The sequence below is a fragment of the Sordaria macrospora genome, chromosome 5 (genome assembly GCF_033870435.1).
Source record: "Sordaria macrospora chromosome 5, complete sequence".
Taxonomy (NCBI): domain Eukaryota; kingdom Fungi; phylum Ascomycota; class Sordariomycetes; order Sordariales; family Sordariaceae; genus Sordaria; species Sordaria macrospora.
In genome coordinates, this window is record NC_089375.1 from 4,112,066 (window position 1) to 4,133,882 (window position 21,817).

The window sequence follows — 21,817 nt, forward strand, 5'->3', positions numbered from 1 at the left end:
CTGCCCACAACGAAGTGGAAGTCCGTTCCGGCAAGATTTCCCGGGCACCGGGCCGAGTTCTCGTGGCCAAAGTCTGAACGATTGCTTTGGAAACATTGCGCCTGGCAAATAAGTGTCATTCATGGAATGAACGGTTAATCTGCCTTCTCACCAATGTAGCCTTAATCACTTGCTAGCGAGTCCAGTGACTACCTTGTCGAAGAAATAAGAGGCTGAGTTGAACGAGAGGCAGATTCCAAAATGAACTGGGAAACTGACAGGAAGGGAATGTAAGAGCAAGCGCTGGAAGGGACCAACACAAAGGTGAGGCTAGAAGGGGAGGTCTGGAGGAGTGGAACGAGGCCAAATGGGAAGCAGTGTGGCACACAATGCAAATCATCTTGAGGGAAGGCAAGTCGAGGGTCTGGTAAGGCATGTCAAGTCAGGATGAAATGTGGACAGGTCAAGGCAAGTCCGGGGTTATCCCAGTTAGACAACGCAAGTCAGATATGAAGAGCGTCAAAGCAGGGGCATGCTACAGTCAGATAATTTGTCAGGGACACTATAGAGAATGAAGGGAAGACAATGAAGGGAAGACCAAGGCATACAACCATGACTCCCAGGCGGTGTTTCACAAAAACACGAGCAGAACCATCATCTTCTTCCTCCTGCAACAAAAAGTCTTGGCGCCAAGTGTTAGTACTAACGCTTGGTTGCCCGCAAGATACCTAACACCACCAAAATCGCCGTTTCTACGGTCGATATCTCAACAACCATAACGACAAAATGTCTGCGCCTTCGCCCTCCGGGGCCCCCAAACCACCGCCGCCGGTCATAATACCGGTTGCTCCTTTGCCGGACATCTTTTGCGTCCCGGCCCCGCCCCCCACGACGGCGCAGTCGGCCAAAAGAGCCCGGACTGCGGACGAGGAAGTCCGTCATGCCCACACCACCACCACGGACATCACCACTGGACCCATCTCGTCCATCGCCGAGACCCTCATCTCCGAAGCTCTCGCAAAAGCGGAAGTCTACCGCTCCTTTGCCACTCTCCTCGACGCTGAGCTCGCCCGCTTCTCGGTCATCTCACCTGCCCACGCCCGCGAGGCCAAACACCTAGCACGGACCATGACCGCCGCCCTGCAGAAAAGCTCTGCATCTCCAACCCTGTCTACCCCAGACACCTCCACCGCCCCAAAAGGGCCCGCCACTTTCGCACAAATAGCCGCCAAGGGCGCAAACTCCGCCTCGGCCTCCCGCTCCACTCCCCGCTCCAGCCCAATCCGCAAGGCTGCCCCGCCTCCTACACCCCAGAGTGACGGCCGTGTCTTCCTTCGACTGGATAAAGACTCTCCCTTCGCCAATGCAGATACCTTCGCTATCCGCAAAGAGGTTCAGACACTCATCCGCCTCGCCCCCACCGACATCCCGGGTTGTCACAAGGTCCCGACGGGTTTTGCCCTCGTGCCCAAGGACGACGCTGCCCGCCAGACCCTCCTAGCCCACAAAGATGAGATTGGCGCCCGTTTCGGCTGCGTCCAAGTCGAAGTGCCCAAGAAATGGGTCACCTACGCCGTCCAGAATGTGCCCATGACGATGCGGATCGGTATGGTTCCTGTCAACACTACCACCGCCATTAAGGACGAGGTCCTCGTCCAAACCGGCCAAGAGCCTGTCGCCCTCCGTCCCTCCCAGTACTACCACCCTGGCGAGGCCTATGCAACCTGGCTTATCTCCTTTGAAAAGCCTGTCTCTCCTTTCCGTCTTTTTGACGTTAGCAATATTAGCCGTCTCGTCCGGAAACGCCGCCCGCTGGACCAATGCACGGAATGCTTCAAGTGGCATGGCCGCAGAGGGTGCGCTCGCGCTGCAAAATGCCCACAATGCGGACATACCGCCCACGGGGAATGTGACCGTCACATTCAATGCGCCAACTGCCGTGGCCCTTTTGAGTCCACCCACGCCGAGTGTCCTATGCGTCCAAGACGCCAAAGAGATACCGTCATCCGCCCGACCCCTCTACAACAGAAGCAGATTCGACGTGAAGGCGACATGCTTTTCACTAGGAAATATGACCGCGACGCCTCTCCCGGCAGCCAGGAAAGTACCACCACGTCTTCCAACGAGCTGCCCAGTCTTAGTTCCGCACCTTCTAGTCCCGAGAACTCCGACAGCTCTGACCAGGGCCAGCTCTCAGTTGATGAGGACACAATAATGGTTCAGTTGAGCGAGCACACGTCCTCCCCCGACGCAGTCCGCCGCTCTAGCCGTCACAAAACGCCCTCCAAGAGGGCCACTGACTTATGAGGTGGAAGTTGGCCACGGCCACGATATTGAGAGGTGTACGGTGGACTTGGACGAGCTAGTTCACCGAGTAAGGAGACGCGGGGAGGCTTTGTGGGAGGAGGAGGAGAGGGAGAGAGAGAACGGGGAGGAGTGATTTTGCCCTTTCTTATGTCTTTTCCTTTGTTATACAGGTCTCGCCATGGACTGGCGGCTCGCTCATCGGGCGATTAGACTGGAAGTGTTGGGCCGCGTTTACGCAATGGGCAACACATGACTTACACTGGCAATAGGCCTCGGTTTGCCCTCGGGTTAATGGTTCTGGTGGACAATTAAGGGACTGCTCCTACTTTTTGTACGCTAGACTCACCGATGTGGCACGTCTCATGCCCTACGGGAGGCGGAAGTAGACGTTAAAAATAACAACAACAACAACAACAACAACAACGAGCAGAACCATGCTGGCAAAGTATAACACCACTTGCCCAACGTCGAGATGCCAGATGGCCCACCTTGCAACTATCCTCTTATTCATGATCACCGGGCAAACTAACGGTAGTGTATGTGAGAATGAAGGCTAGTTGAAATAGAAGGGATGTGTCACTGTCAGTACAAGATTAGCCTGCATGAGGTTTGATGTGATGCAACAGCAAACATACGACCGGAGAAATAGATGTAAGCTTGGATTATCACCAAAGCACAAGCGAGACAGGTACGAGCGACAGTCCATCGTGACAATGTCGCTGCGGGATGACCAGACAGGGTGGGCATGGCGAAAATGGTGACTGGGAAACTAGTCCAGGAAAGAAAAACTGACGTGCGGTCGGGCAGGCAGGCGGGCAAGCGGCGACGAGAATCTGGCCGAACAAAAGCTTGACCTACTTAAGAGAAAAGGTGATGTGAAGGAGTCAGAGTTTGTGGATGATCCTGTGATGGCAGCGGCCAGCGGAAATGCTCACGGGGAGGTGAAAATTTTGCGCCAACCGCAGAGAATGGAAATCCAATGGTTGGGAAGGAGGACATGAATTGGTGCGGTTCTTTCCATTCCAAGTCCCCAATATCTGACTGTTCAGGCTGGTGCCTTCCAGGTCGGGAAGTTGCGATGGTTTTCCGATGGTTCTTTCCTTGTACCGTTTCGATCACTCGCACAAGTGGATCACACCAAATGCTCCCGACACTTCACCTCCATGGTATGTACACTCAACACAGGTCTGGTCCTGGACAGTAAGAATGAGCATCTTCCGTTTTTACATGGCAGAGAAGCCATCGCCAATGTTTTCCTCAGTCGCCCTTTGTCACACGGACATTGGCCACAGTCCAAGGGTTAGGGTTGCAAGGCAGAGCCTCAACACCTGAAATGAGCCTCGAGATGCCCGGTGACCCCAGGGCTACGACACTCACTTCGGCCGGACTCTCGGTCACGGGCACTACTGACTCGAGCCCCTTCTGACACTACCAGGCTAGCGAGTCAACTAGGGAAGTGCTGAAACACTGTTGAAACATCATGAGACAATCCCCAGACGTAACACAGCCAAACCAAGCAAGAAGCACGGCGCCCAGACGAATGACAGCGCCAGAAGGAAGATGGAGAATGGATGAAGGCATTCAGATCAACATGTATGCAGACTGCCAGATAGAGGCCTTGAAGCCCCAGGCAACAAGGCTTGATACGTACCTCAAGTACGTACCGATTCCCTTTGGCATAAGAAGGCCTGAAAGCCCAGCCTTCTCCTGGAGGTTGGGAAGATCAACAAGGCCTTCGAGACCAAAGTAGTTTATCAGCGGAATTGAACTACTGTTCCAAGCCCAGAACACTGCCCTTGTCACACCCTTCAACCTCCAAATTTTCGTGTTACGGCCAGCCACACTATTCTTGCCCCTGCCCGCCCGCCAAACCACCGTTGCTCTCATACCTAGACATCGCATGCAAGAAACCAACCTGGCAACAACGAGGGGTCAATGGAAGTGACGACATCTTTTTCTGGAACTGGGGAAAGAGACCTAGATAGCCTGTTTGTCGGCTTATGCGGATAATGAAACAGTGGAGAGCTTGGGAAATCCGCTGCATTCAACTTCTCTCGCATGCTGCATTTGTGCGCATGTTGACGCCATCACAACTTTGGAAAATGTGCCCCAACCCTTTTTGCCCATGACGTAAGTACCTAGCCTGCATGTGCAATTCAACTCACCTAGGTACAGCACATTTGCGGGTATGGTGTCTCTTCCTTTCGGAACTTTGTCCCATGTTCTTTAGGCCGGGCCGTTGGAGGGCCGGTGGTTTCGAGATGAGGGCTCGGTTGGGTTGGCGACAATTGTTAGCAGTCGCGTCTCGGCGGGTTGACAGTCTAGCGACCGGTATCGCGACTGCCTTTTCTGCGTGATGCAAGACGGATGGAACCATGCGCACTTTCCCTCTCTCGACTTCTGTTATGAGCACTCGGGCCGATGCCGGGCAGGAATCGCTAGAACTTTGGTGAAGGCAGCGACTTCTGTCACAATCGAGTGTTCATGAAAACCATGAACCAAACATCCTACGGACAGCATCTTACACATTGAAGCGTCTTCATTATGCCTTCCGATAAAATCCTGAGTCGTTTTCAAAAGCTGAGTGTCCCTGTTTGACTCTACACAAAGATCTTTTCGTTTCCTTGTGAGCCCTTAAACTGTTTCGCGACAGCCTCTATGGGTCCAATAGAAGCGTGTTGAACTGCCCAAAATATTCGGGTTATTATTTCGACTGCTTGATTGCTTCTGCCATGTATCTACCGATACTCCCTTCCAATCTAGGTTTCCATGCCAACATTACTTCTGACTTTCCATCTCCTTGAGCTTGTTATCACAAAAGCAACCGCCAACACTTACTACTCGCCCCTTTTCAAACGACATCAGGAATGGGTTAGGGCCAAGCGGTCATTTCCTAACCACAACCATCGCAACTACCGCAAGGAATGGAAAGATTGAAAGGGTGGACCGTAACTGACATATTCAAAAGCGACCATGGCTATTTTGGATGGGCGACACTGGCAGCGGTCACATTTTCCTCCCCGCGTCGCCTCGTTTTCTACCTTTGACAACTGAGTTCCTAATAACTGAGTCTGGGCAAGTGCGCAGTCAGTTCATTCGATACGACCCCCCAAGAGCTTGGACTCATGCTGAAGCTCTGCTTCCACCTCTTGTTACCCACCAATCCCCTTTCTATTGTTTTTCTTTCAGGCGGTCATTCCTGGATCTTGCCCGGAAATACCGGGATGACTGGAAGGTTGGAAGGCTAGCATGGGGAACTGAGAGGCTACAAGGCTGGAATTTGAGAGGCTACAAGGCTGGAATGATAGAGGAGGGGGCCGTGACTGACAAACCGAGGGGAAGAGTTAGAAGGCTGGGGAAGGCAAGGTCCCGACTCTCCACCCTTATCTCCTGGAAAGTCCATGGAGTTCTTACCAAATAGAATCTACCATGTATCTGGAGCAGAAAGTCATGATCTTCAACTCCAGTGGCCTTGCTCCTACCACGCTTCCTTCACACGTGTCTCCCATGTGTCCTTTTTCTTGAGGGCAAGAACAAAGCTCAGTGAGTGATGGCCGACAACCTACCTAGGTTGTCGGTTGGCACAGATTACCGTGGCTCTTTTCATTCCATCTGAGGTGTTCCTTTCATCGCAAATGCAATGCTTCTTTCCATCCCAAATCCTGCGTCGTTTTTGGGCCTAATGTACGATGAAATTTGATCCTAACCTACTCCTGCTTCTTTCACAATGAAGGTGGGAAATATCGGACTGCTTTTCTTCGGTACCTCTAAACACCAACAAGGCCAGAATAGGTGGGCAAGCTTGAAAAATGTGCGCAGCTCTCCCTGACCATGTTTTAATGTATCCCGCAAAGAGTAGGAGCATGTAGCCAGTCCTTCCAGCCAGCCTCCAGCCTTCCCGTCCTCCCATTCCAGCCTTCCAGTCTGGTCCTCCCGGTGAGCTCCTGACACTGCAGCTGTTGCTGTCCTCCCCTTCCAATATCCCCATCCTCCCCTTCTGCACTTCCGGTTCTCACCTTCCGAGCCCCTTGGCCTTCGAGTCTTTCCCCTTCAAACCTCGTATCAGTTCTCCCCTTCCCTTCCAGCCTTCCAGTCCCATTCAACACTTCCTTCTCCCTGAACTCGTCCAGTTCTCTTCCTTCTGTTTTTCAGTGAGCAACGTGACGCCATAGTTATCTTTCCTCCGTACCTACAGTAGAAGGTAGGTACCGACTTGCTAGTGATGTCCGTGGCTTGCTAACTCTTGGTTGCTCACAGGACTGACCTTCCAGAGGCAATCGGGTTAGGGTTATTTGTCTTTCCAAAACTCGACAAGCCCGTTCTCCAAATGACACCGTTAGGCCAGTCCACACCCTATTTGATTTGGCGCATTTTCTAGCTGCAAAAATGACTCCGAAACACGTTTCGACCAATTCAGACGATCCTGGGACCTTTATCAGTTTTGATGCTGGTTTGTCGTTCGGGATCTCCTCTGTGTGACGGCGGGGTAATGGCTCAACTTCCCCAGTCGGCTGGTCCAGAGTGCACACGCTGCCAGCCCATCATTCAGTTCAGAGGATGCCAGCAACACAACAGACTCCGAAGTACACGTCTACTGCTGACTTTGGATGCAACTGCAGTCTTCTTAATCTGCAGTGCTGCAGGGGTAGAGAACCCGAGTTGCTGCAGGCGTCAAGCAGGGTGGATTCCCATTGGGCCACCCGTCACTCACTGACGGTTACCGTGCCCGACTGGGCTCGTAGTCCCGAGTGTGGTCAAGAATCCAGGCAATGAGAATATTTCGCACCATTGAACTGATAAAGTCCGGCACTTCCACAGCTGTTACGACTCTCCAGAAACGGGATTCGGGGAAGATAAGAACGGCATGGCGAGGAGAAGTTATTTGGGAATTGGGCCCCGCAGTGTGCAGGAGGCGAGTATCCAATGGTCTGATGGGCGCACCCCAGAATGCCAAAACCCAGCGGTCTGTCACGGAGCATCACAGCGTACTTTTGCGCACACCATAGTGAATAGGATGGAAAAGACTGTATGCAGCGTTGTTCCCATACGATACTCCTCACCTGGGTCTATAAAGCGCCCCAATGCCCATAACACAACTTGAACCATCTTCATTTCTTCGAGTTCCGCTTACCTGTTTCCCTCAACATCCGTATCCACACTTGCCTTTCTTGTTCTCAAAGTCGCTACCATGGATTCTAGCAGCGCCCAGAGTCCCAAGGCAACATCATCACTAGCTGCTGCCCTCGCGCCCGTGCTCAACGCCGAGGCAGCGGCTGCGGCTGGTATTCTTCCTGCATCGCATTGGGCTGATCAGCCGGTAAGTTCGACCGTTCCTGTTACTGAGAACTCAACTAACCCAGTCTTTCATCTTTTTGCAGCTCCCTGAGGAACATCCAGACGATGATACAGCTTCTACGATTGGATCGGTCGCCTCAAGCAGCGCCTCCTTGAGTAGCACCATTTTCTAATACCGTACCCACCATGGCAGAACCTACCACGGCGATATCGGTAATGCTGAGGGCTGGGAGCCCAACGATAAGCGTCACCTCGAGTCCATGGATATTGCATATGTGCGGACTTTCATAATCCCGAACCCCAAGAGTTGCAATCATAGTGCAGACACTGACGGCCTTAAAAGCCACCACTGCTTCACAGTGTGCACCGGCGGAAAGCTTTTCCTGTCCCCTCTTGACAAGAAGAAGGTTTAGAAGGTAGTGGATATTGGAACGGGCACAGGCCTGTGGGCAATGTAAGTTTCCCCGCAACCGTTGCTAGGTCCCCTATTCTTTCTCCGGTAATTCTCCACTAACACCATGTCTCTTCCATCCAGCGATTTTGCCGACGACTTCCCCAACGCGGAGGTTATTGGTACAGATATCACCCCCATTCAGCCTTCGTGGGTACCTCCCAACGTCAAGTTCGAACTCGAGGACTGCAATCAGGAATGGACCTGGGCCGATAATACCTTTGACTTCATTAATATGCGTATGTTGATTGGTGTTGTTCAAGACTGGCACGCCCTCTTCCGCCAGGCCTATCGGACCTGCAAGCCAGGTGGCTATGTTGAGAGCTTCGTCTGCTCCTGCCATTTCGTAAGTGACGATGGGTCAGTAAAGCTAGGCTCCGCCCTAGATTAATGGGACAATATTTGGACTGAGGGCGGCAAAGCGTTCGGAAGAACGTTTGACCCTTATGAAGAGGGTTTGCAAAGGAAGGGGATGGAAGCGGCCGGCTTTGTCGACATCGAGTTCAAGGACATGGCAATCCCGGTTGGGGTCTGGCACCCAGATAAGGATTCTGCAGAACGAGGACTTTGGTGGAAGATGTCGATTGAGATGGATCTTGAAGGATATCTCAACTACATCTGCCACAACCTGCTAGGCTGGAAGCCAGAGGAGACCAAGGCCTTCTGGGCCCATGTTGAGAAGGAATCGAATGATCCTAACATCCATGGCTACGTCACAGCGCGTGTCGCATGGGGCCAGAAGCCAGAGCAAGAGTGGTCGTGCACTTGAAAGGGTTTGGATGAGAGGGGGCACCCCATGTGCGGCAGGCGGAGGGCAGGCAAGGCGGCTCCGGAGTGTGTGATGCCCTTTGTCTTGGGAGATGCCGGGTGCGGCAGCGAGCATGAAAGAGTGAACGAGTGAGTTTTTAAAGTACTGCTTGTATGGGAATGTAATGAAGTGTCACGGAGCCGCAGGTTGGGCCTGAAAACCAACTGCCATGCGTGAGACCAAGCTGGCGAAAACGAGAAAAAAGGAAGAAGTTCTACGCGCTCCACCCGTCTCCCGTTGTTGAGGAAGAGGGATATCTTTGTTGGCATTTAGTGTACCCATCCACACATAGTTCGCTCATGTACCTATATCGGCGGATTCCTCCACCCTTTCTTTGTTCCCTTTTTTTCTACTTCAATTAACAAGTTCACCACTAATATTCTTTTATCCTCTTGTACACTCATATTTAGATCCATTCCGTTCACTTCGATAATTAGATCAAGACTTGACAAGTTTTTTTGGTCCAGGCCCGAAGTAGTGAACTTGTAAAGTCACTACATTGCGTAACAGCCAAGTAACCTTACTATAACGCAATTCCAACTTTATGTTCGGCCTTCCGTCGATTTAGATGGCGTAGTTCTCGTAGAGGTTCGGCGTGTCTTATCTCGCAAGTTATTCCCAATTTCTGAGCGCCTCCTCTTCAACGACGTCGTAGTTGCGGCTGATGAACCTAATTGAAGCGGAGCTTCCACTATCGTGGAGGTAATTTCATCTGCTGAAGAATGATTGGCCGACGATTTGGTTTCTAATGATGAACGTAGTTGTAAATGTTAGCAAACTTGACTATTAGTTCTTTCAGGGAGACGCTACCTTTTGCAAGTTGTAAAGATGCTATATTCTCTTTAACAAGAAGAGATTTCGCGTGGGACGAGCCTAAGGCTGCTGAGTAACCAGACAGCGCTCGCTGATACATCGTTTCAGCCTCCTGTAGCCGGCCCTGAGTCATATAGAGGTTGCCCAAGTTGCCAACTGTATCGAGAGTCGACGTATGATCCGGTCCGAGCGCCTTCTCGCTGCCTTCTAACGCTCGCTGATACATTGTTTCAGCCTCCTGTAGCCGGCCCCGAGTCATATAGAGAATGCCCAAGTTGTGAACTGTATTGAGAGTCGACGTATGATCCGGTCCGAGCGCCTTCTCGTAGCCTTCTAGCGCTCGCTGATACATCGCTTCAGCCTGCTGTAGCCGGCCCTGAGTCATATAGAGAAGGCCCAAGTTGTTAACTGTATTGAGAGTCGACGTATGATCCGGTCCGAGCGCCTTCTCCTTGCCTTCTAGCGCTCGCTGATACATCGTTTCAGCCTCCTTTAGTCGGCCCTGATTCAAGTAGAGAAGGCCCAAGTTGTTAAATGTATTGAGAGTCGACGTATGATCCGGTCCGAGCGCCTTCTCGCAGCCTTCTAGCGCTCGCTGATACATTGTTTCAGCCTCCTGTAGCCGGCCCTGAGTCATATAGAGGTTGCCCAAGCTGCCAACAGTACCGAGAGTCGACGTATGATCCGGTCCGAGCGCCTTCTCGTAGCCTTCTAGCGCTCGCTGATACATCGTTTCAGCCTCCTGTAGCCGGCCCTGATCCGAGTAGAGGTTGCCCAAGTTGTGAACTGTATTGAGAGTCGACGTATGATCCGGTCCGAGCGCCTTCTCGTAGCCTTCTAGCGCTCGCTGATACATTGTTTCAGCCTCCTTTAGCTGGCCCTGATTCAAGTAGAGGTTGCCCAAGTTGCTAACTGTATGGAGAGTCGACGTATGATCCGGTCCGAGCGCCTTCTCCTTGCCTTCTAGCGCTCGCTGATACATTGTTTCAGCCTCCTTTAGCCGGCCCTGATCCGAGTAGAGGTTGCCCAAGTTGCCAACTGTACTGAGAGTCGACGTATGATCCGGTCCGAGCGCCTTCTCGTAGCCTTCTAGCGCTCGCTGATACATCGCTTCAGCCTCCTGTAGCCGGCCCTGATCCGAGTGGAGAAGGCCCAAGTTGCCAACTGCGGTGAGAGTCGACGTATGATCCGGTCCGAGCGCCTTCTCGTAGCCTTCTAGCGCTCGCTGATACATTGTTTCAGCCTCCTGTAGCCGGCCCTGAGTCATATAGAGAATGCCCAAGCTGTGTACTGTAGTGAGAGTCGACGTATGATCCGGTCCGAGCGCCTTCTCCTTGCCTTCTAGCGCTCGCTGATACATTGTTTCAGCCTCTTTTAGTCGGCTTTGATCCGAGTAGAGAAGACCCAAGTTGTCTGTTGCATCACCGATGGTAATGTCTTCAATGTTGCACTCTCCTTCTTCTAATTTTCCCATCCACCGTAAGCACCTCTCCGCATGAGGGAGAAGCCGTCGCTGGAGTACCCAATAATTCTTAGTCGTACGGTGGGGCACCGAAAATCCTATCAACATTACCGCTAGCCGTAGAAACACTCTCTTTCCATCGTCATCTTGTATATGCGATATCCATTCATGCACTACCGGATGCATGCTATAGCTACTTTGCTCAGACTCTCGGGTCTCGATCATAGAGTAGCGGAGCAGCAGTGTTGCTATGTTGAGAAACTTAACCTCGTCGCATGCTATATCGCAGAGCCATTTGGGCCACTGCTCCTGGTCATTTCTGGCCACTTGCAGTAGACTGTGCCACATCTCTCTATTGTCGACAAAAGCCCAAAGCCGTAGCAGATTCCCAGCGTTCTTGTCTCTCGTCTCGATTGCGTTGAACGATATCGTCCACGTCGTCCACACGCTGCGATCATCATAGTCTAGCAGGTCGGAGTCCGTATTCCGAAGAAGTTTATCCCACTGCTTCTCATATAGGTCAATATACTTAGCGATAGGTATGTTTGCTTCTCCTATATATGCAGCGGCTTGCGCGAGTGCAAGTGGCAGACCTCCTAATTTCGAATTTAGCAACTCCTCTGCATCATCATCCATCACTGAAATAGCGCGTTAGCGTCAGCTTTAGGGTTGGGTCTCGTAGTAAACTGAGGTGCTCACTTAGTTCCTTCCCGTACCACTTTTCGAATATTTTCTTACTCAAATCTAGGTCAGTAGGTTTAATGAGCTTGGATTCTCCAAGCTGTGCTAGCTTGGACAACCGGGATGTAATTAGGACTGCGCCGTGGTCACTCCGGAGATACTTCCGAATGTCATAAGCGCCCGGTATTTCTCCTTGCGTATGATCGAGATCAACGTTATCGAAGATCAAAAGCCAATAAACATTGTCATCTTCTGCGAGCCACTTTTGTACGTGCTCCATAATATCGTTAAGATCGACTTCATCGCCTGTTTTTGGACTGCTGATATTCTCAGGAATCTGGTCTTTCGGAATCCTCTTTGCACAACTGGCAAAGCTTTGTTTAAGGCTGTCTTCTGATGTGCCGTCCAGCCAAAAGATGGCGCTGAAGGCATCTTTATATTGCCGTGCAAAGTTGACAGCTAGTTGAGTTTTCCCAATTCCACCGAGCCCGTGAAGAACAAAGACATTGCGCCCTTGGCTTTTCTGGTGGTGAGGAAGAAGGGATTTCTCAATATCTGTAATATCAGAGGGTCGAGGCACGAAGTTGTTTGACGTCGGCATACCCTGAAGAGAGAATTTGACTTTGTAGTAACCTCTTTTGGGCTGTTCGATGCGGGTTTTATTGTGGCGAGGATTGGTAATGCGCAAGTCCTTTAAGCAGTGCTGATCCTTTGACATTTGCTGCATCTCTTGGTGCCTTGCAAAATCAACAAGCGGGTTCATAGCTTCTTGCGGACCATGTGCGTCCCCAGAAACCCTTCCGCTCCCTGGGTACTCATCCAAAACAGCCTTCGCAACCGATGCAGCAGTAGCCGCGGCATAATACTGCCACCCTTTGCCTTTGTGACTGTCGGCGTAGTCACACACGCCTTTGATCACAATGCAAGGCAGCTCGTCCCACACACCCGCGCCCTCCATCTCTATGCCGATGATTCCTTCCTCAGCGAGGGCCTTGCGGTGCTGGGCAGAGCGTATGACACTGTCTCCGGAACCCATACGACCAATATGTATCTGAGGAAGCGGAGACGACCCTTGGGCACGATGTCGAGTAAGTCTTTGCCTCGGAACCAACAAATTGTCGTCGCAACCGAGTTCATCACACTCAATTTCCCGGGATTCCTCGCAGATGGAACCTTGTGTGCAACGGCCGCAATTCAAGGTAGGGTCGTGGTGTTTATGTTCGTAGGAGTCTTCAAAAAGTTTGTCCTTGTCTGCTCCGGGATATTTGTATTTTCCCAACTCCGATTCCCGCTTTGGGTCTTTGTCATGTTTTTCCTGAAGATGTCGCAGGTACTCGGCAGCTTGTTCTTCGACTTCAGGACGGTTATCTTCCTCCAGCGACTTAAGCAAGCTTCGAATATTCCTATTTGGCCGGCCATAACCGTCCTCGACTTCGGCCTTAGCTTCGAAGCGATTGGGGTACTGCCTTCCAAAGTCGCGGTGAATCAGGACGTTGCTGATAACGACGTCACCGAGGATGACTTCCCGACCCTTAGCGAGAGGCACCCCGGCGCAGATACCGATGATGAGGGCCAGGGAAAGATTGGGGTAGCTTCTTCGGATGTTAACAGCTGCACCGGCAGCTGGGACTTTGCCCATGGTGTCAAGAAGGACGATGACCACATTGAACCTCCCGATCCGCCCATGTTTGTAGGTGTTGTAGTCCCCTGGGGCCCTGGCATATCGATGCCGGTTGCCCCTGCCGTCCCAAAGATCGTCGAGGAGTAGCAAAACAGCTGCTTTTTCCTTGGGTAGCGCGCATATTATCGCAATCTCAAAGTCATTTTGGCTTGCAGGAGCGGCGTACTTGAGATCGTCCCCCATTATCGTGGAGCGAGTGCCTCGTCCAAGATGATAGCGACGACACCAACGCCTGTCGGTTTCCAAACGTCTGTATCAATCCTCGCGTTCAAATGGTGATCGTTTCGGTGTCGCGCGATGGACGAGATGTCTGGCAAAAAGAAAGTTGGACTCTGACTTCTACCACAACCGACGGGAACTGTGTAAAGGCATCGGGCACAGCCTCTTCGGCACAGCTGTCGTGCAAGCAGAAGACTGGTCAATATCGCGCTGGGTACATCGTTGGGCATAAGTGATTGAGGGGCATAGGTGATTGAGAAGCCCAGGGCGCCAATCCCGGAAAGGAAAGGCGTTGGGACAGGCCTCTCCTGAGCCTTTGCTGTAAATGTGGCTGCCAGTTCCATTGCGCTGGCAGGCCTTTGTTCAGTCGCGCGAGAAGGCTCCGGCCCACTTGTGGATGCCTTCAACATTTGGAGGCGGGCTATATCTAGATTACTTAACCGCTTCGGGCATGACTTTCAGCGACCCAGCTCATCTTATCTGTCATTAACATGTGGGCTCAAAATTCAGCGCAAAGTCTGTTAGCCCGCGATCGGTCGTTTTGCGAAAATTTCTCTAAAATAAGGCAGACCTCCCGTCGCGCTCAATGCACTCCCTTGAAAGTGCATACAGAGGATCCCGTTCAAGAATTTGAAGACGGGAAGTACCACCTATTACTCAATCTAGTATTTAATATGGAGTACATCACAAAGAGCGCAAACCTAAGTGCATTACTATTGCCTAGTGTAACAAACAGCAATCTAATCTGCCTAAATGGGATAGCTGAAGGTGAAGACTATCAGAAGACGTTCGGTGAAGCCAAAATGTTCACAACAAGTAGGGTAGCGTTATACTTGTCTCAATAATAATGATTGTCATGGGGCTAGTGCCCGTGGCTGAAATGCCTGGCAAACTTGCCAGGCGAGTGCTCCACTCTCGCGGCAGGCAACATTGGCCTGTGCGTGCGCACGTCCCTTCTTTAGGACAGCCGGCCAGACTGCCCAGAGGGCGTCCTTTTCTCCCCTTCTCTCTTCGTAGAACCTTATCGATTCTTTTGGCTAGCATCTGTGTCAACTATGCTGTACCCCTTACAGTACCTCCCATCACAAAACATCATCGACAGAACAGTCATCGTCGACCCTTCATTTCCTCAAAAAAGTGGCACACGGCCTTGATAAACTTGTGAATACCGGATTATTTATTTTTTGTTAGGTTAAAAATGCGATACTGAAAAAATACCTTGAAGTGTCCCAGTGCACAGTACCTCCACCTGTCTCTCCTTCAAACATCCAATCTACCACGGTCTCGTCGCTCAACTGAAAAATCTTCGTCGAGGGGATAGGCGCCTTCTGACACTTCCATCTCGAGATAGAAGAATAGGCTAGATACCTAGGTCTGATACTCCACGCCGTTCCTCAAAGTTCCAATCTTACTGATATGTACCTCGACTGTAGTCCCTGGCTGCAGCCACCTCGGCGGGTTCATCCTGGAGCCGATACCTGATGGTTGATTCGAGACAGTGTCAGTCCAATGCAACCGCACAACCTCCGCTGTGCACATGAGGTACTAGATAGGTAGGTAATCTCACATACCTCCCGGCGTCCCAGTCATAATAACACTCCCCTTCTGCAGTGTAGTGCCACAAGACAAAAAAGCAATCAGGCGCTGGACCGAAAAGGCGAGGTCGGCAACACTGGCTTCCTGACGTATCTCGCCGTCGACTGTGGTTCTCAGCGTCAGTGGCTCAAGCTCGGCGGCCGGATCGCGAACGAGACGGGTCGACACCAGCGCCGGACCTAGCGGCGCAAACGAGTCGAAGCCCTTGGAGAAGTCGGCCTGGGGCATGGGTCCAGCCAGGTGCGGGTCGAGCTGCAGCTTGCGCGCCGAGATGTCGTTGCCGACTGTGTAGGCGGCGACGTAGTCGAGCGCGTCGGCTGCAGGGACGTCTTTGGCGTCTTTGCCGATTATGACGCACTGGGTAAGGTAGACGTAGGTAAGCGATCGCGTTAGTCAGAGTACAGTGTTTGCCGGTATTGGACTGCGCCTAGCTTGGCTTCGATGTTGGATACCCATTGAACCGTGCTTCCAGGTACTTACCAGTTCCCCTTCGTAATCCGCTTGATCGTCTTGAGCAATCTTGGGGATTATCACATTAGCGCCGTGGTCATGGACGGCAGTGGCCGGCTTGAAGAACATGACGGGACACGGTGGTAGTGGACGTCCAGTTTCACGAACTGCCGCACGTCGCGGTTAACAGGTTGGCGTGCAGACCGATACTTATTAACTTTTCTCCGACTGGAAATATCACTAACTGTGTGCGAGATAGTTCAAACCGATGCATCGCAGAATCGGCACATCCGCTGGTGTCAGAGGGCCAAGCAGCTTCTTCACCGTGACGATCTCGTCCGTAATCGAGGTGGCCCCCGTTGTGTCGTAAATATCGTCACCACGGATGACGCGGGCTTTCAGCTGGGTCGCCTCGGTCGTGGTGCCTAGGTCGAACTCGTCAGAGGGCATGATGGGCTCTCCCCGGAGCGTTCGGCCGTCCGTTGCCACGAAGCGGATCAGACGTTGCCAGGCAGTTTTCATATTGGTGGTCGACTGTTTTGCGGAGGCGATGGAGGGTTGAATGATGGCGACTATCGTTTGGGAAACAAACAGCTTGAGGTACCAAGGAGGATTACATCAACGGGAATATGGGGGCGTATTGAACGGTTGATAATATTTAACCGGACAAGCCTAAGGCTCTGAAACGTTGTGATATTTTATCTAGGAAGGTACGATGAAAGAGAAAGGAAGGTGGGGAAGAAAAAGAGGAAGAAGAGAGAAAAAAGGAAAGAGTGAAGGATACAAAGAAGGAGAGAGAAGAGGGGAGAAGCGGGGTTAATGAAGTGAAAAAAGGTGAAGTGACTATGTACCGTCTCCCAAAGTCCCAAGTCCCAACTTTCTTCTTGCAACCCTCATCACCACCACCACTTCCTATGTTACTGACTGCAACCGCCTACTCCTTCAGGTAAGAATCGAACCACTGAACTGCCTGCGAGAATGCCGCCTCCTTTGCAATCTTCTGCCGGCGCTGGCTCAGGTCGCAGCGGACAGCAAATCCGTGGTCGACGTCGGAAAGAAGGTTGATCTGGTAAGGGATGTCCAGCTTTGCCAGGATCTCCTCCGATTCGTGGCGCTTCTCCGTTGTGAAGACAAAGTCCTTGACTAGAAGAACACCAGGCACAAGTTAGGAACGGGAGCTATGCTTCATGAACTAACAGTTAACGACAATGTCAAACTTACCAGCCGCGGTAATGCTCAGAGGTCCCTCAACGCCAGCCAGCTCGTCGGGGCCGACCATGGTGGGATGCGCAGTGTATCCGACATCGATCTTGCCGGTGCCGGGCTTGAGGTAGCGGCAGACGTAGCGGCCGCCAAAACAGTAGCCGACCCCGCCGATACGCTTGACGCCAAGCTTCTCGCGCATCTCGCGAATAACGTCGTCGATGATGGGGTCGACGTGCTGGGGCAAATGGTTCTTGAGCCAGTCCATGATCAGGAAGCCCTCGGGTCGATTCAGCGGGACCGTGTCGCCCTCGAACAGGTCGGGCATGACGACGAGGTAGCCATGCTTGGCGAACTGGTCGGCCAGAAGCTGGGCGTTGATGAACTCGTGGCCGATTACGTCGGTGAGGATGAGGATGGCATCTTCCGTCGACTTGTTGGGGGGATACGAGACGTATGTCGCGACTGCGCGTTACCAAGCTATTGTTAGCAATCAAGATCTTGGACTCAGCACTCGGGCACTGCCAGACTTACTCTTGCCAATGTTCCGGATCTCGCCCTTGGCCTCACCCTCGTGGAGGTTGCCAAGAGTGCAGCAGCGCGCGGGAGGAAGCGAAGTCATATTGTGTGGTAGACGGTGGATGATGGTGGATGATTCCGAGTGCGCAGCTGAAAGTTTGCCGAAGGCTGAGGTGATGATGATATGAGTCTGGATCTTGCCCAGGTGAATGTGATGGAACGAAGGAGAAGGGGTGTCGGTCAAGACTTGGCGATCGGTGCGGCCCGGACGTTTATCGATCGTATAAACGTGGAAACCTACCTAAACGGCAGGTAGGGCTGACTGTTCCTGGGTAGGTGACGAGTAGGGCGGTAACTACAACTGGTACTTTCGTGGATGGTTATCCCATGGCGGGTCAACCAGCCGATTGGTCAACAATGTTCTACCAACTCGGTGTACTTACACCGATGGATACAACTTCTAACTCTCACATGTGTCACGTTGTACGACAGTACGAGTATGGATGGATCAGCTTCAAGGAGGCGTCGCTTCAGCTCTCGCGCCTCTGAGGAGAGTCGTGTGCAGACGGCGGCGGCACGGACAGAAGATGCCTACCTCATGCCTTACTCGGGCCCTTTGAGCGTTTGAGGCCGCTTGATTCGCCGTTGAGGCGAACTAAAGAATCAAACTCAAGGGGGAAGAACAGCTATATGTTATGGAATATATTGGCTGGTTACTCGCCCGGTTTGCTCTTTCCTCAATGGATTACACGACATCAGGCTGGCTTACATTAACAACAGAAGATGCTAGCCAAAATGTTGCACCGCAGAGTTCCACTACTTCAGATGATCTGCTTGGCTCTTATCAGCGTCACAAGTGTCGCCGGTACCTGTTTCTCTGAGTGTGTCATTCCAACGGTAAGTCCCACTCCCACTCGCGTTGTGTTCAGGGGAGGTTTGGCCATGAATCTTTATTAACAATCTAACGTTCATCTTTCAGGTGACGCAGCATAACAAGTGGAACAAGCAGACATGTCCTTGGGGCGACCTCACAGCAGACCGGGCCAGCCCACACGACATGCCCGACACCGGAATCACACGGAGCTATGAGTTCACCATCTCGCGAGCGAATATGTCCCCAGATGGCGTTACGCGGTCCATGATAGTCGTTAACGGCCAGTTCCCAGGACCTGCCATTGAGGCCAACTGGGGCGACTGGATCGAAGTCACACTGGTGAATAAGATCAAGGACCCCGGCGAGGGTGCCGCCATTCACTGGCACGGAATCCGCCAGGTTGGGACTCCGTGGATGGATGGTGTGCCATCAACTACCCAATGCCCTATCCCTCCGGGCCACAGGTTCACGTACAGGTTCCGTGCCGACGAGTACGGTTCGAGCTTCTGGCATTCCCATGTCGGGTCACAGTACTCTGCAGGTGCTTTTGGCGCCATCGTTGTTCATGGGTGAGCTAGAGCATGCCCCAGACCAAAAAAAGGAGATGATGATGGCATATCTAACCGCGTGTCTTAGACCAAAACATCAAGACGCCCACTATGATGAAGATCTCGGTCCCGTCTTTCTGGTATGTGCTATCAGAACAGAGTCATTTTATAGCTCACAAGTGCTAACCTTTGCAGACGGACTGGTACCATGCCGACACTCGTGACATTGTCAAAGGCGTCGTGGGCCTTCCAGCACCACTGACACAGCCATATTCGGACAACAACCTGATTAATGGCCGCATGCCTTTCGATTGTACAAACGCAAACATCACGGCATTTAACCGAACATGTACCAGCGATGCCGACTACTCGAGGTACAGATTCACCAGAGGAAAGACGTATCGTCTTCGTCTTCTGAATATTGGCAGCCAGGGCATGCAGAGATTCACCATTGACGGCATGAAGATGAAGGTGTTGGCCCAGGACTTTATCCCCGTTGTTCCGTACACGACCGATGTTGTTACCATTGGAATCGGCCAGCGTACCGACGTCTTGGTTACCGCTACAGGAAGTTCGGCCGACGCCATCTGGATGAGGTCCGACGTTAGTCCGACGTGTTCTGTCAGCACCCAGGGTCACGCACTGGCTGCCATTTACTACGAGAAAGCGGACACATCCGTCCTGCCCAACTCCACTGCGACAGTCTACGACGACTCATTCTGCGGAAATGTATGTGCTTACCTCTATTCCGAATGCTGTGGGATTTCATTTCTTTCCATAGTTTGCGACTGACTGACTCCCGTTCCTTTCAGGTACCACTCTCCTTGACAACTCCATTGTATCCAATGAACCCCCCAGCCGAGCCGGAAACAATCATCATACTAGACATCAAGTTTGCCGCAAACGCCACGGGAAATAAGCTGTGGCTTGTTAACAATCAGACCTTTCGGGCAGACTTTGAGTGAGTACCTTACCTGGGCCATCCGTCATAACTCATAACCCCGGACGCTCCAAACCCCGCTAATCCGCCTATTCCAATCCTCAGACACCCAATCCTCCTCCTCGAGAACCAGGGTAGTAGTACCACGCCCTCATACGTCCAAAACCCCGAACGCATGACCTACAACGTCGGCAGCAACAGCTCCGTCCGGATCATCCTGAACAACTACAGCTTCAACAACCGGAGCCAGCACCCGATCCACTTCCACGGGCACGACTTCTGGATCGTAGCAGAGGGCGTGGGCAAGTGGGACGGTGTGGTGCCCCCCAAAAGCCTCAACAATCCGATGCGTCGCGACACGCACATCTTGCAGCCCGGAAAACCTGACGGACGGCCCGGATACATGGTCATGGACTTTGTTACCGACAATCCGGGGGTGTGGCCGTTGCATTGCCATTTGGCGTGGCATGTTAGTGCGGGTCTTTATGTGAATATTTTGGTAAGTTTTCGTGCTTGGCCTCATTCTATACTATAGTTTGGTCAGAGGACAGTAACTCATTGGATTGTTTGTTTACAGGAACGACCTGATGAGATTGCGAATCTCACAATTCCTGACGTGGCTGGCAAATCCTGCAGAGAGTGGACTTCGTATAGAAGGCCGTTGGACCCGGTTATAGATTCAGGTGTGTGAGGAGGAGTACTCGTGTGTTCTACTGATCTACCACGACAAGATTTTATTCCGCATCTATACTCCTTTTCGTACACGCAAACGCCCTTTACACCTATGCGTTTTACACCTTTTTATAGCAGTTTGTTTACTTCTACCCTCCAAAACCCGCTAGAATAGACTAGATTTCCTTCAATAATGCCCCTGAAACTCTTTCATCCCTTCAATTAGTCATATTTCCTCCTGCTATTTCATCCATTACTTGCATTCACACAGGTAGCGTCGGCGATTGCAACATGGGAACAGTATTTTCAACTTTCTCTTACCATACTACAGGTGGTCTGCAACTAGCGCGCTGATGACAAGCTTGCACAAGTCCGATAAGGTGTCTCTGACTGGTGTCCATGTCGCTTGGGGCGAGATGATTACACATGAGACATTGAGTTTCATGTCCACCCCACCTCACCCACCTGCAAGCGACTCATTCTGTCAAACATGAGGTGTCGAGGTGACTTGAACTTTGCCGAGAGTTTAGGAGGTTGTAATAACGGGTACAGTATCCGACTTGGAAAGAGAATTTATCGACACTACCTAGAATAGCGCCGGACCAGACAGATCAATCCAGGGCAAATTCCTTCGGACATAGCTGGACTAACAAGATTCTGCAGATTCTAATTGTAAATATCGTCGTTCTAGCGGGGTGGTAGAAGTAACGTCTACTATGTATGTCACACTGTACCTTTACTCAAGATACCTCTACCCATACCCATCCCAGATCTCCAGAGGGTAGTTTATCCCCGCAAGGACATAAGGCAACCGAAGGTGAACGCGAGACATCTTGTCCCTGGGACATTCTTACTGCGGCAATACGATGTGAAACTACCTAAAATGTGACGTATCAAGGCAGTGAGACAGGCACAAACTCTGGTCCTTACAGCGAGGTACACGATGTAGGGATCTTTTTTGTAAGACATAATAGAGATCTCTGGAGGTACTGACTGAGGCTGGGCGTAGGACAGGCACTAGGCAGGCAGGTACGAACTCGGATCAGCGGCTGTGGGGGTCTTGGATAATAACCTGGAAATAAGACAAGATCAAGTAGCCAAGGGTAGGCATAGACCCCTATCGTTAGCGTGAAGCGTGGTACTAGGCTGGAACAAGCAGAACTCAGATCCTTAGGGGTCGTATAAAGTAAGACACAGTGCAGTTGCTAAGGGTGGGCGGAGCGGAGGAATATGCCTTTGGGTGCACATCTGTGTGAACAAGCTTTCACAGGCATTCATAGCAGAGTTACCCCTTAAACACGCTGAGATGAGAAAAAGAC

The 21,817-nt window shown here is 51.8% G+C and overlaps 7 protein-coding genes across 7 annotated transcripts; 4 read left to right on the plus strand and 3 right to left on the minus strand.

Moving 5' to 3' along the window:
- Positions 1 to 765: 765 nt before the first annotated feature.
- Positions 766 to 2,286, plus strand: SMAC4_13864 (uncharacterized protein; the record flags this gene model as incomplete). The annotated part of the gene is made up of 1 exon (XM_066091662.1): positions 766 to 2,286. The coding sequence occupies one exon, from the start codon at positions 766 to 768 to the stop codon at positions 2,284 to 2,286; it is 1,521 nt and encodes a 506-aa protein (XP_065947314.1).
- Positions 2,287 to 7,474: 5,188 nt separating this feature from the next.
- SMAC4_09773 (uncharacterized protein) lies at positions 7,475 to 7,754 on the plus strand (the record flags this gene model as incomplete). Its single annotated transcript, XM_003342627.1, has 2 exons — positions 7,475 to 7,603; positions 7,665 to 7,754. The coding sequence occupies 2 exons, from the start codon at positions 7,475 to 7,477 to the stop codon at positions 7,752 to 7,754; spliced, it is 219 nt and encodes a 72-aa protein (XP_003342675.1).
- A 750-nt stretch (positions 7,755 to 8,504) lies between these two features.
- SMAC4_10106 (uncharacterized protein) lies at positions 8,505 to 8,801 on the plus strand (the record flags this gene model as incomplete). Its single annotated transcript, XM_003343308.1, has 1 exon — positions 8,505 to 8,801. One exon carries the CDS (start codon positions 8,505 to 8,507, stop codon positions 8,799 to 8,801), a length of 297 nt encoding a protein of 98 aa, XP_003343356.1.
- Positions 8,802 to 9,298: 497 nt separating this feature from the next.
- SMAC4_13865 (uncharacterized protein) lies at positions 9,299 to 13,660 on the minus strand (the record flags this gene model as incomplete). Its single annotated transcript, XM_066091663.1, has 3 exons — positions 9,299 to 9,585; positions 9,651 to 11,753; positions 11,815 to 13,660. 3 exons carry the CDS (start codon positions 13,658 to 13,660, stop codon positions 9,383 to 9,385), a joined length of 4,152 nt encoding a protein of 1,383 aa, XP_065947315.1. The 3' UTR covers positions 9,299 to 9,382.
- A 1,404-nt stretch (positions 13,661 to 15,064) lies between these two features.
- SMAC4_09574 (uncharacterized protein) lies at positions 15,065 to 16,264 on the minus strand (the record flags this gene model as incomplete). Its single annotated transcript, XM_003342486.1, has 4 exons — positions 15,065 to 15,174; positions 15,268 to 15,649; positions 15,773 to 15,909; positions 15,988 to 16,264. 4 exons carry the CDS (start codon positions 16,262 to 16,264, stop codon positions 15,065 to 15,067), a joined length of 906 nt encoding a protein of 301 aa, XP_003342534.1.
- A 30-nt stretch (positions 16,265 to 16,294) lies between these two features.
- SMAC4_09573 (uncharacterized protein) lies at positions 16,295 to 17,598 on the minus strand. The gene is made up of 3 exons (XM_003342485.2): positions 17,480 to 17,598; positions 16,964 to 17,410; positions 16,295 to 16,885 (listed from the first exon to the last, which is right to left on the minus strand). The coding sequence occupies exons 1-3, from the start codon at positions 17,565 to 17,567 to the stop codon at positions 16,677 to 16,679; spliced, it is 744 nt and encodes a 247-aa protein (XP_003342533.1). The 5' UTR covers positions 17,568 to 17,598; the 3' UTR covers positions 16,295 to 16,676.
- Positions 17,599 to 18,176: 578 nt separating this feature from the next.
- Positions 18,177 to 20,859, plus strand: SMAC4_09572 (uncharacterized protein). Its single transcript, XM_066090976.1, has 7 exons — positions 18,177 to 18,361; positions 18,444 to 18,907; positions 18,975 to 19,026; positions 19,082 to 19,615; positions 19,699 to 19,847; positions 19,932 to 20,325; positions 20,404 to 20,859. Exons 1-7 carry the CDS (start codon positions 18,248 to 18,250, stop codon positions 20,515 to 20,517), a joined length of 1,821 nt encoding a protein of 606 aa, XP_065947316.1. The 5' UTR covers positions 18,177 to 18,247; the 3' UTR covers positions 20,518 to 20,859.
- Positions 20,860 to 21,817: the final 958 nt, after the last annotated feature.

Bases quoted from the DNA above. Each gene is read 5' to 3' on its own strand.
- SMAC4_09572 (XM_066090976.1), top strand. From the start codon at position 18,248: ATGCTAGCCAAAATGTTGCACCGCAGAGTTCCACTACTTCAGATGATC. The intron at 19,027-19,081 runs GTATGTGCTATC...TAACCTTTGCAG, and splicing joins ATCTCGGTCCCGTCTTTCTG to ACGGACTGGTACCATGCCGA. The intron at 19,616-19,698 runs GTATGTGCTTAC...CGTTCCTTTCAG, and splicing joins ACGACTCATTCTGCGGAAAT to GTACCACTCTCCTTGACAAC.
- SMAC4_09573 (XM_003342485.2), bottom strand. From the start codon at position 17,567: ATGACTTCGCTTCCTCCCGCGCGCTGCTGCACTCTTGGCAACCTCCAC. The intron at 17,411-17,479 runs GTAAGTCTGGCA...GGTAACGCGCAG, and splicing joins GATCCGGAACATTGGCAAGA to TCGCGACATACGTCTCGTAT. The intron at 16,886-16,963 runs GTAAGTTTGACA...GTGTTCTTCTAG, and splicing joins TCTGAGCATTACCGCGGCTG to TCAAGGACTTTGTCTTCACA.